This window comes from Mytilus californianus, unplaced genomic scaffold, assembly GCF_021869535.1.
Source record: "Mytilus californianus isolate M0D057914Y unplaced genomic scaffold, xbMytCali1.0.p SCAF_52, whole genome shotgun sequence".
In the NCBI taxonomy this organism is placed as follows: domain Eukaryota; kingdom Metazoa; phylum Mollusca; class Bivalvia; order Mytilida; family Mytilidae; genus Mytilus; species Mytilus californianus.
The window spans coordinates 20,717-39,084 of NW_026262704.1; the positions used below are offsets into that span (position 1 = coordinate 20,717).

At 31.4% G+C, this 18,368-nt stretch overlaps 1 protein-coding gene across 2 annotated transcripts; it reads left to right on the forward strand.

The window, feature by feature from the left end:
- Positions 1 to 17: 17 nt before the first annotated feature.
- On the forward strand, positions 18 to 17,978 carry LOC127703853 (uncharacterized). 2 transcript variants are annotated; one of them, XM_052207930.1, is made up of 14 exons: positions 18 to 536; positions 1,315 to 1,383; positions 2,084 to 2,161; positions 4,088 to 4,180; positions 6,155 to 6,326; positions 7,116 to 7,246; positions 7,726 to 8,000; positions 9,439 to 9,560; positions 10,841 to 11,179; positions 11,534 to 11,647; positions 13,760 to 13,997; positions 15,136 to 15,325; positions 16,013 to 16,155; positions 17,291 to 17,978. In XM_052207930.1, the coding sequence occupies exons 1-14, from the start codon at positions 494 to 496 to the stop codon at positions 17,648 to 17,650; spliced, it is 2,367 nt and encodes a 788-aa protein (XP_052063890.1). In that variant the 5' UTR covers positions 18 to 493; the 3' UTR covers positions 17,651 to 17,978. The 2 variants fall into 2 exon arrangements, with proteins under 2 accessions (XP_052063890.1, XP_052063891.1); XM_052207931.1 differs by lacking the exon at positions 1,315 to 1,383 and having other exon boundaries at positions 23 to 536.
- The last annotated feature ends 390 nt before the right edge of the window (positions 17,979 to 18,368 follow it).

Sequence of the window (18,368 nt, forward strand, 5' to 3'; positions counted from 1 at the left end):
ATGATATTTAGAGAGAAAGTTTTTCTATTATGCCTAATATGATTTAAATCATAATAAATTAATAAACACTTTAAATCACACTAATGATCAGCAAGGCAAGATCTATTATGTAAGTCAAAGAAACTGAACAGACTAAAAGATCAGTTATACAAGATCAACAAAATAAAGATTTTTGTCATGAAGTCAGAGTATTCTTGTCTTCATGTTGGAGAGTGTACTTAATGTTTGATTTGCCTATAGACCAAGGTGAGCAACTTGGGTGCTTTAGAGCCTCTAGTTACATTTACTCAAAACTCCTGGCCTGCTTTTTTTCATATTTCATCCTATCCCCTCACCCTGGAAATTAAATGGTAGCTCCTTAATCACACACAACTGTCAAATTCAATGTAATATTTTTTTTCTGCCCCTTTATGGATATATTGTATATTGATTGATGTTTTAATCTGTTCATTAATTTTTCGATTCAGATTATGAAAATATCACAGATACATGTATGATGGAAATGAATAGTCCTGATGAAAGTGATAATGGTGAAGGTAATAAATTCAATTAAGGATTTTGATTGTAAAACATTAACTAAATTTTTGAGTTTGTAAAACTAATTGATTATATGAGCATGTTGTTTAACCCCAAACTCAAAATCACAAATTATATTTTGGTTTAAATATTAAATTAGCTGATTTGACGATTATGCGATATGGATGCATAAAAAAAGACAAAATCGTGCACAGAAGACTTATTTTATGATATATATAGATTCTTACATTGATACCAGTGGATTATCGGATTTATCCAATCGAGATAGTTAAATTATCAATTTTAAAGTCTGAGCCTTGGCGAGGACTTTAAAATTTATAATTTAACTATCGAGATTGGATAAATCCGATAATTCACGAGTAACTATGTAAGAATCTGTTTCTCTAATGATTAAAAAATACATTTTCATTTTTTGTTAAACCAAAACCCCTTCGAGTCCCTTCCACATTTCACAAAGTTGTCAATTTCATTAACACCTGTAAGCATATTTTGAGCTGATAAAGGTTATGACCCTTAAATTCATCCAATCATCTTCTGAGATCACCGGCAACCACACGTTGATTAAATTTTTTTATACAATGAGTGCAGAAAGGTATAAATTGTCAAAGAATTAGAGAAATATATATACATGCATTGCATGGTTCAAGAATTGGATAAACATTATTTTTCACCAGTCACTCATTTCATATGACTTAAAATGTATATCACCTTAATTTATAAAATGTATGCTATAGCTATAGTAATGTTTTAATCTGTTCAATAATTCTTTCAATTCAGATTATGAAAATATCACAGATACATGTATGATGGAAATGAATAGTCCTGATGAAAGTGATAATGGTGAAGGTAATAAATTCAATTAAGGATTTTGATTGTATAAGTAGCAAAAACTTATAGTTTGTAGCTCCAAATTGTAATATTATAAGATTTATTCCCATCCCAAATATCATCCCCAAATGCATGATTTATTTATATATATAAATGCAGGGTTTTCCTGGGATTGTGCTTTCATGCAGATCACACTTCCTACTATTACAATTTACACTGCAACTAGTTGTGTTTATTTCCTAAATATAGTAACACAGCTATATGTTGTGCAATGTGAATTTCATCATGCAACACTTTTCCACAATCAGGGGTTCCTTAAAGGATGAAAATAAGTTTGAATTTAGTTTTACAATTTTAATAGCTATCAATGTATTAATTTAACTTGCAGTATAAAAACAATATAAGGTCAATGTAAAAAAAATATAAACTTGTTTGTATTCGGCGCAAAACTGGTGAAGGGCTCGGTAGAACCTCACCCTTCCCCAGTTTCTCGGCCTCATACAAAAAAGTTTATATTTTTCTGATATTGACCGTATATTGTATATGACCATTTATGTGATTTTCCAGATAAAATTTTGCTGCAAAGCCCTGTTAATTAAAGGATGAAGGAATCTGCTTATAGAGATGCTCTTGCTTGGTTTCAATTTCTAAAGTCAATTTTTTTAAAATTAATTTACTATTTTGAATTAAGTGAATTCATTTATTTGTTCAATTTCAGACAGCAATCAAGATACAGATGATTCTGAGTTAGAATGTGAGTCAGGAGATGAAGTTGCTGAAAATATTGAACCTTCAGGTAAATCATTTAAAGATGTATGTCTAAGGTTCTATGTTACACAATTGAATAGGAAAAGCACAAGGTGTTCCCCTATTTTACTGCTTTTTTTTAAATATAGGGTTTCACTTAATTTTTTTCTATAAATGAGCTTTATCATATACATAATAGAAAATTAAATAAAAAAGGTGGTCACCGTTCATTTAACACACAATCTGCCTTTGAAAGAAGCATGCATTTTTGTTAAGGTACTTTTTTCTGTTGAACTAATAGGAGAAATAGAGATAATAGCGAAATAAAAAAAGAACTGAAATGAAAAAAATCTCTTAAATTTTACAATTGATCAGTTTAAGTACAGCTCATTTAAATAAAATGCTCCGCTGGGCACAGCTTGATACGACCGCAGAGGTCGAACCCTGAACAGTTGGGGCAAGTATGGACACAACATTCAAGCTTGATACAGCTCTGAATTTGGATTGTGATTAAATATTTGACACAGCATAGGTTTCTGACACAGAATGAATGTGGTCTAAGAACTTAAAATTTTTTAATTTACCTATTACGGTCCAATATCCAAAATCTAAATACATGGTTAGATTCAGCATATCAAAGAATCCAAATAATTCAATTTTTGATGAAATCAAACAAAGTTTAATTTTGGACCCTTTTGACCTCAATATGGACCAATTTGATAACGGGGCCCAAAAATCAAAATACATGGTTAGATTCAACAAATCAAAGAACCCCATATATTCAATTTTTGTTGAAATCAAACAAAGTTTAATTTTGGACCCCAACTTGGACCAACTTGAAAACTGGGCCCATAATCAAAAATCTAAATACATGTTTAGATTCAGCATATCAAAGAACTCCATATATTCAATTTTTGTTGACCTTAATGTAGACCAATTTGAAAACTGGACCCAAAATTAAAAATCTAGATACATGGTCAGATTCGGCATAACAAATAATTAAATGTGGTCAAAGATTTTACAAATCTAATGCGCCATACTGTGCAATTAAAGATTACTTTTTGAAATTTGTCAATATTTGAAATTTGAAAAAAAATATAATATTTGAAGAATAATTCTTTTTAATTTCTGAAATCTAAAATGAGAAAAAATAGACACCCCACAATTTCTTTTTACCCCCCCCCCCCCCCCCCCCTTTTCCCCAAAAAAAATTCCACAAGTTATTGTCTGGAAGCTAGAAAATGCTTATTTTTGGCCCCTAATTCCTTAATTGTTGGTACCATGACCCTCAAAATCAATCCCAATCTTCCTTTTGTGGTATTGAACCTTATGGTAAAATTTCATAGAGATCCATTCACTTATACTAAAGTTAGAGTGTGTAAACCAATGTGTCTTCGGACAACGATGACGCCAACTTCATACTAATAAACGACCGCAAAATTTTTTGCGGTCGTATAAAAATATTAAAAATATAGGTCACAGATGAGTTAAAAATATTTAATGCATAAAAATGGCATTTTTGTGCCAAAGGGAGATAATTTGGAGCCTTTACAATGATATAAACATTTTAAAAATCATCTGGGGCCAAAAATCACCAATTGATGCTGTTGAAGCTTAAAATACAATATTGTTATCTTCATTTTAATGAACCTGAAAGAAAAAAACGTCAAATTATACATTAAAAATCTTCCAAACATGGTTTGCGCTTGCATATACATTTCCATAGCATTAATTGTGAATTGATGCCATGAAAATTGGTGACTTTATCCAATAAAAATTAACATTACAAGCGATGTAGCATTAGAATAAATCTTCTTATATCTCTATTTAAGTACATTTTGAGGTAGGAGATTGCATGACATTTTAATGTGGCTTTAATAAATTGCAATACACTCAACTGTTTATTACTAAGTAATTGTGGAAAAATCAAACAACAAGCAAACCTCTTGTAATCATGGTAATGTTTGCATTTTAGCACATAGAAAAAGAGGAAGACCATTTGGGTCTTCTGTTGACCGTCATATGAACTATCCTGGAGATGAAACAATGGAAACTCCTGTGAGAAAAAGTAAGAAGCATGTATATTTAATTTTATATATATATTTATCATATATTTAGTAGTAAATACAGCAGTTTTGAATATTTGATAAATAGCCTCCTGTTTAATCCGTATCGCTCATCTTTGATGCAGACCCTTTATCATATACTTATAGCAAATAACATATAAATTTTACAGTATGATAATAGCATTGAATTTACGTGAATTCCATATTTTATAGCGATCTGATATGGAAAATTTATCACATGCTTCGATTATTATCACATGCCTTTTCGTAAACTTTTAACTTTTTGAACTTCTACGTGAGAACCATGAAAAAAGGACCAAAAAACTGTTTTTCTCCATTGTTGAGGCATATGATAAAAAGATCATAACATGTCATTTTTCATATCAGATGTATTATCAGCCCTCGGTCAATATCAGCCCTCAAGACTTCAGCTCTTGGGCAAATATTGAACCTTGGGCTGAAAATACATCTGATATGAAAAATGCCATGTAATAATCTGATATTATCACACCCCTTTATCGCACAAAAATTAGAGAAATATTTTTCTTCAATGGTTCCAAAATGGAACGGTCATTACGGCATTTTTTTAATGACATCATTGTTTGGCATGTGACTTCACAGACGTAGAGCTTTCATATTTTCTGGCACATGAAATGAAATCATAAAAAAATAAGGGCAAGAAGAGGGTTAAACTTTATAAATTTTGATATTTCAAAAGTACATATTTTTCTCACGTCTTAAAGTAGTCCTTTGTTTATTATAGTATACTTGTTATTGAATTGTTGGTTTACAATTGATACTTTTTATGCCCCATTTATGGGCATTATGTTTTCTGGTCTGTGCGTCTGTTCATCCGTCCATTCCTTCGACCGTCCATTCGTCCGTCGAGGTAGTTTTTGATGAAGTTGATGAACAATCAACTTGAAACTTAGTATACATGTTCCCTATGATATGATCTTTCTAATTTTAATGCCACATTAGAGATTTTGCCCCATTTTCACGGTCCACTGAACATAGAAAATGATAGTGCCGATGGGGCAACCGTGTACTTGGGACACATTCTTGTTTTCTTAATAGGTTTATTTCAGAATGTGTTTTGTATAGTACAACATTACTAAAGTAGGACAAAAAGAATTCAATGAAAATAAAACAACAACAAAAAATACAATAAACATAATATTTCTATGGACTACAGGACACAAATTGTAAGAAAACCCAGGTGCTTCGGATGAATAATTAAGCAGTTCCTATATTTGATAAATGTTAAAACGAGGCAAAAATGAATCTAAAGGTAACCCAGGTGTTTTGTATCAGTAAGCAGTTCCTATATACTCTCCTATTTAAATATATGATAAAGCGTATAAAACATGGCAAAATCCGTATCACATGCTGTATCACCCTCGATCCTAAAGACCCTCGGGCTGATATTGGTATCTCGGGATGATATGGCATGTGATACAGATTTCACCATGTATTATTCTCTATATACTAAACCCAAAAAATTAATTTTTTGTCTATTACCTGGTAGTCCTAATTATTGTCTTCACTAATTAAAATGACTAGAAATCAGAAACCGCATTCTCTGTAAAATATTGTATTATTAACATGTATTACACCCATGCAAAGAAAGTTAGTGGAGGGTACAAGGAACCACCGAATTCATCTGTGTGTCCAATGTAAGACATCCTATGTTTGTGCTTATAATTGCTGCATGCTTGCTTAGGGACATAACCCAACGACCATTTTGCATTTGTTTAACATATTCAGAATCTTGCAAGGGCAACTCATTGACCTTAACTCAATATATTTTGATAAAATATTATATGAAAGTAAAAGTGTATCACATGTTTATGTGCATGAAGCAAGATGATTATTGCTGATGATTTTAAAGGGAGATAATCCACTTTATGGGATTAATGTTGTCATTGTGGGTTATCAATCAGTAAGCTCATATTCCATTTATTTAAATTTTGCAGAAAGAAGAAGCCTGAAAGCACTGACTTCTTTCACATACATGGTGTGCTGTTCAATGCTTTGCATATCAGGATTGGACATTATGACCGCAGAGACTGTTCGAAATAATTTTCAATCCCTGTCTACAAATGAAAAAAGTCAGTTCATTCTGAATTGGCTACAAAGCCATTCTAGGTATACATATGTTCATTGATGTATAATTTTCATCTTTTATCATGTTTATATTTCAATATAAGAAGATGTGGTATGATTGCCATCCAAATTATCAGCAATTCTAATACAAATTTTTTGTATCAATGGTTCTGATTGTATGACAGTAAGCGTAAAATTCTCTATCTCCTATGACGTTACCTAGCTTAGGGGCCAAAGAAGACAACATCTTTTCATGGAATTTTCTTTAAAGATCTCTTAATTATAAGTCAGTCACAATACGGCATTCAAAGTGGAGCCTTTACTCACACAGCAAAGTAAGCTGTATAGGACCCCAAAATGACAGTGTAAAACAAGACATGACAAATCAACGTCCAGATTTATATGATAACATATGAAATGAAAAACAAATATTAAACACAACAACAATCCACAGCCATCAAAATTACAGACTGCTTAATTGAAACACTTTAACAGGTACATATAGTAATATGTAGTGAGCTAGGTTAAATATGAGCTAACACTGAACAATTCTTCATGGGACTACCGGAAATTTGTTACCTGCTGTATGAATTCAAATGCCCAAAAGCGGTGCTTAAAAGTGGCATTAAAACACAAAAAAATCAAATCAAATCAAATGCACTATTATTATACTTATAACCCTGTGTAATTTTTCACGAACACATTTATTTGATTGCATGATTTTGTTATAACATAAACAGGTTTTATATTGACAAAAAAATCTTTAACTTATGACAACATAAAAATGTAAATGAATACTAGTTAAAAAAATATGTTCTTATTCTCTTTCAGGATCAATGAGCTTACTTGCAAGTATGAGTTCAAGTACCTGATAGGTACATCTTCAGTGTGTCTATCAGCCTTTCTACTGGTTCTTGGAATCCCTAAATCAACGTACTATAGTATTCAGAAAAAGTTTTATGGTAAATATATAAAACATGCATCACACAACTAAAAACTGAGAACACTTTTATTTTTTTGCTTGCAGATAATGAGATTATTTAAGTCCCCTATTGCTATTTCATCCATTCTAGGAACACCTGTGTATCACTGAGACAGAAGCTTCTAATAGTAGATTCAAACTTCTATGGAAGAAGAACTGACAAACTAATCCAAGCTATCAACATAAAAACAGTTTGAGAATCATAAACCCAAACTGTTTATCAACGTAAACCTTTTAAGTACCTTCAAGCCACACACACGGGTATTTTTTTTAGTAAATCTGTAAAGGAGGAATTAGGATTTTTTAAAACACTAACTAAATTTCATGCAGAAAAAACAAATAAAGTTTATTATCTGACTTGCCTACGAAAAAAAATTCTTATGTATGAACATGTTTGAAGTTTCTTGTGTCTGGTTGTAGCTACATGAGTAATAGAATTCTTATTGTCTTCAATTTTAGATGGATCAGTTGTTATCAATAAAATTGGTAATCGTCTTGGTAGAATGAAAGCTTCTAGCCAAAGTGCAATGACATGGTTGCATATGTATGCCATCCAATTTGGTGAGAAATTACCCAACCAGGAAAAAATACACCTACCACCATGTGTGACCAAAAAGTCAATTTACAGTGAGATGGTTGAATACCAACATGACAAGGGGGAACCAGAAGTTATTTCCATGTCACATTTTATGTTACTCTGGAGAACATGTATGTGTCATATTGCCATCCCTAAGGTAACACAAACATACCATTTAATGATCTGAATCATTATTTGTATATAATTCTTATATGATTTGCATATCTATAAATACTTGAATTGGATTGTTCAATTAAAATTTTTTCGCTTGGTTTACACTTCGATAAACCATGTTTCTGAAACTACTTTTGTAAACTTCACTGTGATCTATTCATGCGCGATATGCACATTTATGCAAGGATCCCGGGATTTTCAGCAAATTGAGATAAAAAAACAAATACATAACATTTGTTTCTATTCTTATGCATATATAACAAATAAGAAATAACGCATTAGAGCTTCGAAAATGTAAAAAAAATAAAATTTAGAAAAAATTCTGCGAAATTTCATGAATGATTTAGCGAATTTATGTCATGGCAAAACACAACGTCAAACGAATGAAAACTTTCAAGGGAAATATTATTTCGTAACTTGTACGCTGTAAATTCGGACATTATCTAATTAAAATGAAGTTTTTGAGGTAGGTGCTATTTCATTTTAGATTCTGTTGCATTTATAGAACATTTATGGATTTTAAAATGGCAATATGGCGGCCAACTCCTTAGTTACGACCTGTCAATTGTGCATTTGATGGAAATTATAGTACCCATTACACACAAAAATATTAATTAAAAATCACTAATATTTGGCTTAAGAATTATAAGGATTAAACACATTTTTTCTAGAGGTTATTGATGTGTAAACCGGGGCTCTTACTCACAAACTTAACATAAAAGTCCTTAACCAACAAATGTATTCATGCGCCAGGCCAATCCAATGACACAAATATACAATGTACGTGAGATACAGGTTACGAGTGTGGGAACATGCATTCCTTTATCTCCATTTTTAAAGAATTATAAGGATTAAACGCCTTTTTAAAGGAATTTATTAGTGTATAAATTGAACTTTTATTTGTTCGTGAGTGAATTGGTCGAGTTTAAACACCAGTAAATTCCTTTAAAAAGGCGTTTAATCCTATGATAATACTTGGTTATGACATCTCTAATGATTAAACTCTTCACAATAATATCCACTGTATGTAACCATAGGCAACAGAAGTAGTTTTAAAAGGCTAAATTGTTTATTGAAGTGATAACCTAGGAAAGAAAGTCTTAATTGACATATCACAATCAACTACATTTTTATTTGTTGATATGCAAAACAAAATCATAATAGAATTATCATCCCACCTACAACCTCATTTAACCATGTGATAGTGGCTTCAGCACTAATTTTGATGATAAACTTGTTATATTTAAATAATGAGGAATTTTCTATTTTTGGATCATATATGGAAAACCACAATATCAAAGTTTAGAAAAAAGAAATTGCCTTTGAACTGCAAATATAGTTTTTTTATGTTTCCATGTGATAGATTCATGCACTCTAGGGCCTTTGAGAGTGAGCTTGTTTACAGAGTTGATTTTTTTCAGGTATCAAGATTTTCCAAATGCAATAAATGCATTAAAATAAAGACAAAACTTTCATCAACCAGAAACAAGACAAGAAAGCAAGAACTACAAAGAAGGAGAGAAAAACACCTAAAACAACAAAAGTAAGTATTGTAGACTTTGCATAATTTCTTAATCATTATATCAAAACTTTTCTCTTGAAATGTTTTAGTTATTTGATAGATAAGATAGTTCATTCTCTTCGTAAATTTATCATTTATTCATATACCTGTTCTGTAAATATATAACAAACTGATTTCTGAGGTCAAATGTTTCATTCAATTTTGAAACTAACTTCGATATAGCAACGCACTTAACCCCAGCTTTAATTTTATTCATGACGTAACTGGAATGATATAGATTTAAAATCATTAGTTTCCAAATGTGAAAATAAAGTGATAATTGTCAAGAAACTCGCTGGCTTGAAAAAAAAAATCTGAAATATGACAATTTAATTGAACTCCAAAGTAAGTTATATGTATAATAGCACTAATTGAACAACACATGCAGTTGGTATTTTCATTTTAAGGTAGATAGGGTGTCTTCCTCCATCTTGGATTTTGTAATACCTGAAAACAATCGGTCTAGATCTTTAATAGAATGTGCAAATTTTGAGAGTAGTAGGTAATTCATGTGTAAGAATTTTCATTTCAATATAGAAAATGACATGTTTTATCATATTTATGGTTATATTTTACAAAAAAACAGAAAACTTTTGTTTGATTCAATTTTTTCCAACTTTGCCACATAAGGGGAGGCAACTCAAATGTAAGGGCAGATAATTCAGATAAAGGTACTTTTACAATAGAATGTGTTAGGAATTTACCTATTTTATTATGTAGCAAGAAAACGGGTCCGGTGTCCCAATTTTTTCTTTTTCTTATCTGAAAGCATACTATTAAAGCTATCTTCTCATATTTTATCTCAAAATTCTATGGTGTAGTTTTCGTTTTATGGCAGAAAATTGGATTTTCCATGCATAATCTATACTAAATCTGTTAATTTTGAACAACCTGTAGCATGAAAATAAGCCCCGTGACCCATTCTTTTTATCATTTTTTTTAAAAAAGCTTGATATAAACTACATTTTGGCAAATTATTAAAAAATTCTATGGATTATAATTTAGACACCCCATCTACCTTAAGTAGGTTTTATTTTGTCAAACTATTTTCCCAAAGTAATTGAAATGCTATCGAAATTAAATTTATGATTACACAATATTTTTTGCTATAATCAATTGAATTACTACAACATGTAAAAAAAATGTGGACATTTACATATTAATGTCAATTACTTAAATAGATTTTATCAAAACCAATCAATTATGATTACATATTACAATTACCCCATCCCTGCTTCATTTCCTTTTATTTATTTTTTCAGCATGGAAAGAAGGAAATATTACAAGCATATTCAGAAGGCTAAAGAACAACAGGAAAAATATTTATCTGTTATAATTGACTCAATGGACCAAAGCAAAACTCAGCTTCCACACTTCCTGTATAAATCAAAGTTTACAGGTAATATGTGGAAGCTGAGAGTCCACTTAATTGGGGTATTGCTTCACGGAATCAGTACTTATGGATTTTTTGACCTATTTGAATACCCACACTCAGCGAATTTAACCATCTCAACCTTGATAAACATTTTGGCAGGTTTGGAAGACATCCCACCAGTCCTTTACTTGCAAATGGACAATTGTTACAGGGAAAATAAGAACAGGTTATTTACTATTATTTAACTGTATGACCATTGAATGAAAGAATGTTACAAAATAACCAAAGTTAAGGAAACATATATTTTACATAAAAATTGCTGAAATTTGTGCTTTGTGAATTAAATTTACGAAATCTTCAATGAAATTCATCAATTTAAAGTTTGAAAATATGATATGTAATTGAAAACCAGTTGAAAAAGCACTGTTTAAAAAACAGAAATGCTCAATAAAAAAATGTAACTTGTAGCTCAAAGTTAAAGGAGATGAAGAACCTATCAGAAAATACTTTGTTGAGTTCAAATACTGTTTGATGTAGGATTTTATTTCTTATGTTTATTGATATCAAATATGTATTACAGATTTGTCTTTGGATTCCTTTCACTGTTAGTAGAGCTTGGTGTTTTCAAAAAAGTTAAAGTATCATTCCTTATGGTAGGACATACCCATGAAGACGTTGACCAGGTATTTTCAAGGTACGTAATATATAGCATAATGTAAAAATTTCCTTTTTGCTATCCTTGACCAGAAAAAGATGTACATAAATATTCAGGAGATGGATTTCTGCAGTGGTCTTAGTAAGGTTTTATGTGGAAACCAGTTTGTATAGCCCATGATTAAAACAGAAGGCTCCTAGAGCTTTCATCACTTATTTATCAAAAAGAGAGGAGAGTAAATTATAATTCCAAATTATTTTCCTAGGACTAAAACATTAACCCCAATGTCTTCAAGCTTAACCACAAGTCCTACAGCCATGGCTTGTAATATTGCTGTCCGGCTTGTGAAATTCTTCTCTACAAGCCAACATAATCCAACTAAAAATTTGGTAAAATTGAGCTTCGGCCTGTGGATTCAAATGTTTAGCGTGAAGACTGTCACCCTAAATAAGCTACTTCTTAGGGTCATGTCTGCATAAATTGTTTGCACCTTACATCATTAGAAATGAATTTTCCTTACAGTTTCTATGTATAAATTGACCGTCTGTGGCACGTACGCCATTTTGAATTTCCAATCTGCATCAAATTAAAAACGCTTGTTCATGACCTTGATAGGAACATAACTAATAAGTTTTGTTTCAATCCCTTAAGCTGTTCTTCATATGTAGTTTTTATACGACCGCAAAAAAATCCAAAGACACATTGGTTTTCGCACTCTAACTTTAGTTTAAGTGAATGGATCTCTATGAAATTTTACCACAAGGTTCAATACCACAAAAGGAAGGTTGGAATTGATTTTGGGGGGTTAAGGTACCAACAGTTAAGGAATTAGGGGCCAAAAAAGGGGCCAAAAATAAGCATTTTTGTAACTTCCAGACAATAACTTGTGTTCAAGTGTATGGATCTTTCTGAAATTGTATTACAAGGTTCCATATTACAAAGGGAAAGCTGGAATTGATTTTGGGGGTAATTGCCTCAAGATTTTAGGAATTAGGGGCCAAAAATAAGCATTTTTCTAGTTTCCAGACAATAACTTGTGTTCAAGTGTATGGATCTCTCTGAAATTGTACTGCAAGGTACCATACTACAAAGGGAAGGCTGGGATGGATTTTGGGTGTAATTGCCTCAAAATTTTAGGAATTAGGGGCCAAATAGGGGCAAAAAAACAAGCATTTTTCTAGTTTCAGGACAATAACTTGTGTGTAAGTGTATGGATCTTTATAAAATTGTACAACAAGGTTCCATATCACAAAGGGAAAGCTGGATTTGAGTTTGGGGGTAATTGCCCTAAATGTTTAGGAATTTGGGGCAAAAAAGGGGCAAAAAAACAAGCATTTTTCTAGTTTCCAGACAATAACTTGTGTTTAAGTGTACGGATCTCTCTGAAATTGTACTGCAAGGCACCATACATTGTAACACAAAGGGAAGGCTGGGATTGAGTTTGGGGGTGATGAATCATAAGGGGGTTCAAAAAATTTGAGGGGGAATTTTTTTCCCCTTTTTTTTCTTTAAAATTTTCCATTTTAAATTGGTTATTTCTGATTTATATATAAAAGCAAATAATAATGATATGGTTTGAATAGGTAAATTAAAAATTTTTAAGTTCTTAGACCACATTCATTCTGTGTCAGAAACCTATGCTGTGTCAAATATTTAATCACAATCCAAATTCAGTGCTGTATCAAGCTTGAATGTTATGTCCATACTTGCCCCAACTGTTCAGCTTCGACCTCTGCGGTCGTATCAAGCTGCACCCAGAGGAGCATTTAATTTAGATTAGAATATGAAAAGTTAATAGAGGCACTACGGACACCAAGTGATGGCAATAACTCACACAAGCCTTGTAGGCTAAGGTCAGATAAAACAGATGTTAACTGTTTTACACCTGTCTGTCATTCTGTCCATCTGTTTCATGAATATTTTGACACATTTTTCTGAGCAACTGAATAATAAGGTTTTCTGAAATTTGGTATCAAGGTTTATATGAGTGAGCTAGACTGTGATGCTTTTTCAGATTGATCAATCAGCAACTTCCTGTTTAACAAACACTTTAACAATTTCTACACATGACAAAAAAAAGAGTAAACTATGTTCTGATGTATGGTTGCTGTGTTTTCTTCATGCTACAATTCTGTCATAATTTAATTGCAGATTTTCTTCCTGGTTGGCAAGACAGGCAGTTCTGACACTGCCCAAACTCATGAGAGCTTTTGAGTTCTGCACTACTCCAAATCCAGTGTCTGTTCAAACATCAAAAGTGTGGGATGTAGCTGGTTGGATAACTCAGTATCTGAACAAAATGTGTAACCATTCTTACCCCCACATATTTAAAATAATCAAGAAAGATGGGAAAACAAGACTGTTTTACAAAAAATGGTCAACTGACAAGGTATAATTAAATATGTCATACTTGCAAATACTAACGAATTATGTAATAAATGAATCAGTTATTTATTTTGTTCAAATGTAATGATTTAATTTCAACAACTTGGAATCCATCACTGTAGAATCTTTTGCTGTTTGTCAACCTCAGCATTTTAATTTTGTTATTTCAATACATATCTTCAGTCATGGAGGATCCCAAATTTTAAAAGGGTGCCCACTATTTTATTTTGTTCTGTAAGCAGTTTGATAAGGGAAAAAAGGGGGGGGGGTGTCCTGTACAAACTTTGTATAACACTATTAATGAAATTCTAGAAAACACACTTTCATCATTTTATTTATTTGGACCAACACATTTGAAAGATCTGTCATACTTAAAATATTCTGTTTGTCACTTTAACTTTAAGGAACAGTATGCTTTGGGGACATCAATTAAAGAAGATTTGTACTGGACTTTCTAATTTGATATCTTCTCCACATTAGAAATAATGGTTGAATTTAAATAAGTCAGGACAGAATGGCTCAAATTTCAGGAAACCTGGAGCACTTTTAAAGATGTATTAACATTAAGAGATAACTGTAATGTATTTGAAGCTTTGCGGACGTCCATTTGTAGTTTTACTGTCACAAATTTAGTTTACCTAGCAAATTCATAGCAGGTAAACATATTTATATTTTGTGACGTCCACAAAGCTTCAAGTACAATACAGTTATCTCTATTCTAATGCAAAAAAGTACATAATTCAATTTCAATAATTCTTTCAGTAAAAAATTTTAAATAAAGAAACTTCAGCAAAGAGATGTTATCTTCTTTTGCCCCTACACTAGGTGATGTCATAGGTATGCTTCCGGCATCAAACGTAAACACCAGGCATTTTCTGGCTTCTTGGCCACTTCAGAATTTAATAAAATTTGATGAAAAGAAGTTATTAAGGTGCAACATTTCTTATTTTTGCTTATTATTGTAGAAATTACATGTAAAGACATTCAGCAATTCAAAATGTCGGCTTCCTTAGTTACACACAAGGAGATGGAGAATTTTACGCTTACTGTCATCCAATCAGAACCATTGATACAAAAAATTGCCTTAGAATGATTCACATACTATCACAAAATGTGGTTAAAAAATATCAAATCTATTTCAGACTTGGCAAGAACCAGAGGAACAACTTCTTCTTGGTGTTCCCCAGGACTCTCCAACAATTATCATCCCCAACTACAACAAAATAGACCTGACAAAGTTAAAGAATGATATCATTGGTTCATTTTCATACTTCAAGAGAGAGGAAGATAAAAAGTGGTGGAATGATTTTTTCACAGATCTTTCTAGTAATGGTCAGTACTAATTTAAGTTTATATGATTAACAAAAAAAATAAATTTTAATTTCTTTTGAAAAAGCCTACAGACAAAATAATTTTGGAATATTAACTTTTCGTAAAGGCCAAATTGTATAATGCATTCCTTCTATACTACTGTTTGCTCTCTAAAAAGATAATTGGCACAGGTAATGGTATTCGTAATGGGGAATTTTCCTTGTACAAATACAGTGGTTAAATTCTAAACTATCTGCCAAAAAGAAGTATCTGCAGCAGAGATTTGAAGATTCTTTACACGTGCTACAACACAACTCAGCATTATCAAGCCTCAAACAATATAAAAATAATTTTCCATGATAGATTGTTAATATCTGTTGATTTCAGCTCCCTTTAGAATTTTATAAATTTTAGATTTTAAATTTCTGTGTAATGGGGTTTTTTCATTAAAAAAAAGGGGGGATTTTCCAGTTTCCGACAATAACTGAAAAATGCTTTCAGCAATTCTCAAGAAACTTTGGTGAATTGTTTATATCTATTCATGTAATCTCCCTTATGATTTTCATAAATTTCAAATATGACATTGAGAAGTATTTGAACTTTGTTCTTTGAAAATGTGAGGGTGTATCATGCGCTCATGGTGCAGCTGTTTATTCTGTTTTAAACATACCAAAAAAAATACATATAAAATTTTTTTTTTTGTCACAGAATCTCCCGAAGAAGCAGTGTGGCCGTTGACTGAGTTGATTGAGAAAGCCAAGGAAAGAGATTTGAAAGAAACCTCTAACATTAGAGAGTTGAGTGATTCAGAGTTAAGTGATGTGTCAGATGAAGATGAACCAATTCCTCAGGTAATTCATTTTGTATACTAGTATATAAAAATTTAAACTTATAAACTTCTACCAAAATTAATAAGAAGATATAAGTGCCAAGGAGACAACTCTGTATCCAAGACACAATATAGTATAAGTATTAAAGCAATTATAGGTTACAGTACTATCTTCAACTGGGAGTCTTGGTTCACATCGAACCGCAAGCTATAAAAGGACTTTAATTGACCAGTGTAAAACTATACAAACAGGAAAACCAACAGTCTAATTTATATACAAAAGGAGAAACCAAGAAACACCTACACAAACTACCAACACAAACTACAACAAGAAATGGAAAGACTCACTATAATTATAAAGATTAATTGATTTAAACAAGAACCATGAAAACATATGTTTTTTTGACTTGACAAAAAATGCTTTTCAGGAAGTCTGCTAGAACAAATAAGACCTGGTCAGTTACAAATTATATTTGGTTAATATTAAACCCCCTCTCTTCAACAACCAAATGTGTTCTTAAACATAGATTTAGTAAACAATAATTCTTATATGATTTGCATATTAGGGAATACATTGATATGATTGGTGGTGGTGGAGAGGACTTCTGGAAGTTGTTCTTGACGTTGTTTATTTTTCGATAGACGACGTTGACCGAACTTCTTTTTGTAACCAATGTAAACAAAATGGCGGTGATATTAACACAATCATGCTCGACGTTACAATATTTATTTTCACTTTGCAATAATCGTTAAATTAACAAATAAACACAAAACATTCAGTTGAATGATAAAATAGAGTTTTTGTTGTTGATATAAATCAGAGAGCAAATTTCACGGAGTACATATTTTTGAAGTAACCAACAAATATATTCATGCGCCAGGCCAATACAATGACACAAATATACAATTTGCGTGTGATAGAGGTAACAAGTGTGGAAAAATAAATTTCTTATCTCATATGTTAAGAATTATAAGGATTCAACACATTTTAAAGGATTAATTGGTGTATAAAATAGAACAATTCAGACTTTTATTTGTTTGTGAGTGAATTGGTCGAGTTTATACACCAATAAATTCCTTTGAAAAGGCGTTTAATCCTATAATAATTTTTTTCTAAAATTGTGGAAGTTTATAATGCTATAAATTTTTTGTTTTAGCTTGTTGTTGGAAAAAAGAAATCTGATAGCCGAGGTGATAACAATACAATTACCGTAAGCATAGGGGAGATGGTCCTTCTAAACCTAGTGGAATATAAGAAGGAGTGGCCTCAAGTTGCCCAAGTCATTGATTTTGATGAGGAGACCTGCATGATACATTGGTACAGAGGTTCCAAAACAAAACCATGGAAGCCATGTAGTAGAATGATACAAGGGAAAAAAGGAAAACGGGAAGCATGGACACAGAAAATCAGCAAAACAGAAATCATGAGGAACAGCTTTTGTTTAACAAAGGGGGGTTTCTTACCTAAAAATGTAAAAGAGTTTTGTAAAAGTCATGAACTTCAAGTCAAAATTTAAGAATTATCAATGCTAAATATTATTATTTAATATGCATATGTACTTAAAACACCCTTTTTTTAGACCAAAACACAAAATTGGAAAAAAACACTTATTTGAATTTATGGAAGTTTATCAATATTATTAAAAAATAAATTTTTGCAAACAACATGAACAATAACTTTAGAAACCAGCATACCTTATAAATTAACTTTAGAGATTAAGCTTATATATTACGTGTCCTGCATTTTACCCTCCCAATTGTATAGGGAGTTCTTGTCTGTTGAAGACCCATTGGTTGCCTTGAGTTGTTTATACATTTTGGTTGGGTTGCTGTCTCTTAGACATATTCCCATTCTTTATTCAATAATTTTTGAATGAAAAATATTATAGCACAAAACTTCAAACTTGATCTCATATCATATTTATTTTAATAAGCTTCTTACCATGTTTGGAAAAAATCTTTTCTATAAGTCAATGTGGGGAGACAAATTATTTTTGTCATGTTCATCCGCTCATTTTCAAAATGATTATCTCCTATATTAATATCGAAACATCTAAGAAACTTGTAAATTTTATACTGTAAGTAGTACAATGCAAGTATGTAGGCAAGACTGACCCATTCATTTTTGGTGTTTCCCACTTCATATTATATAAACTCATTTAAAAACAACTTTGAGGTGACCCGTTTATTGTCAGATATCATTTTCCACATGGAAAAACAGCAAAACTTTGTTCC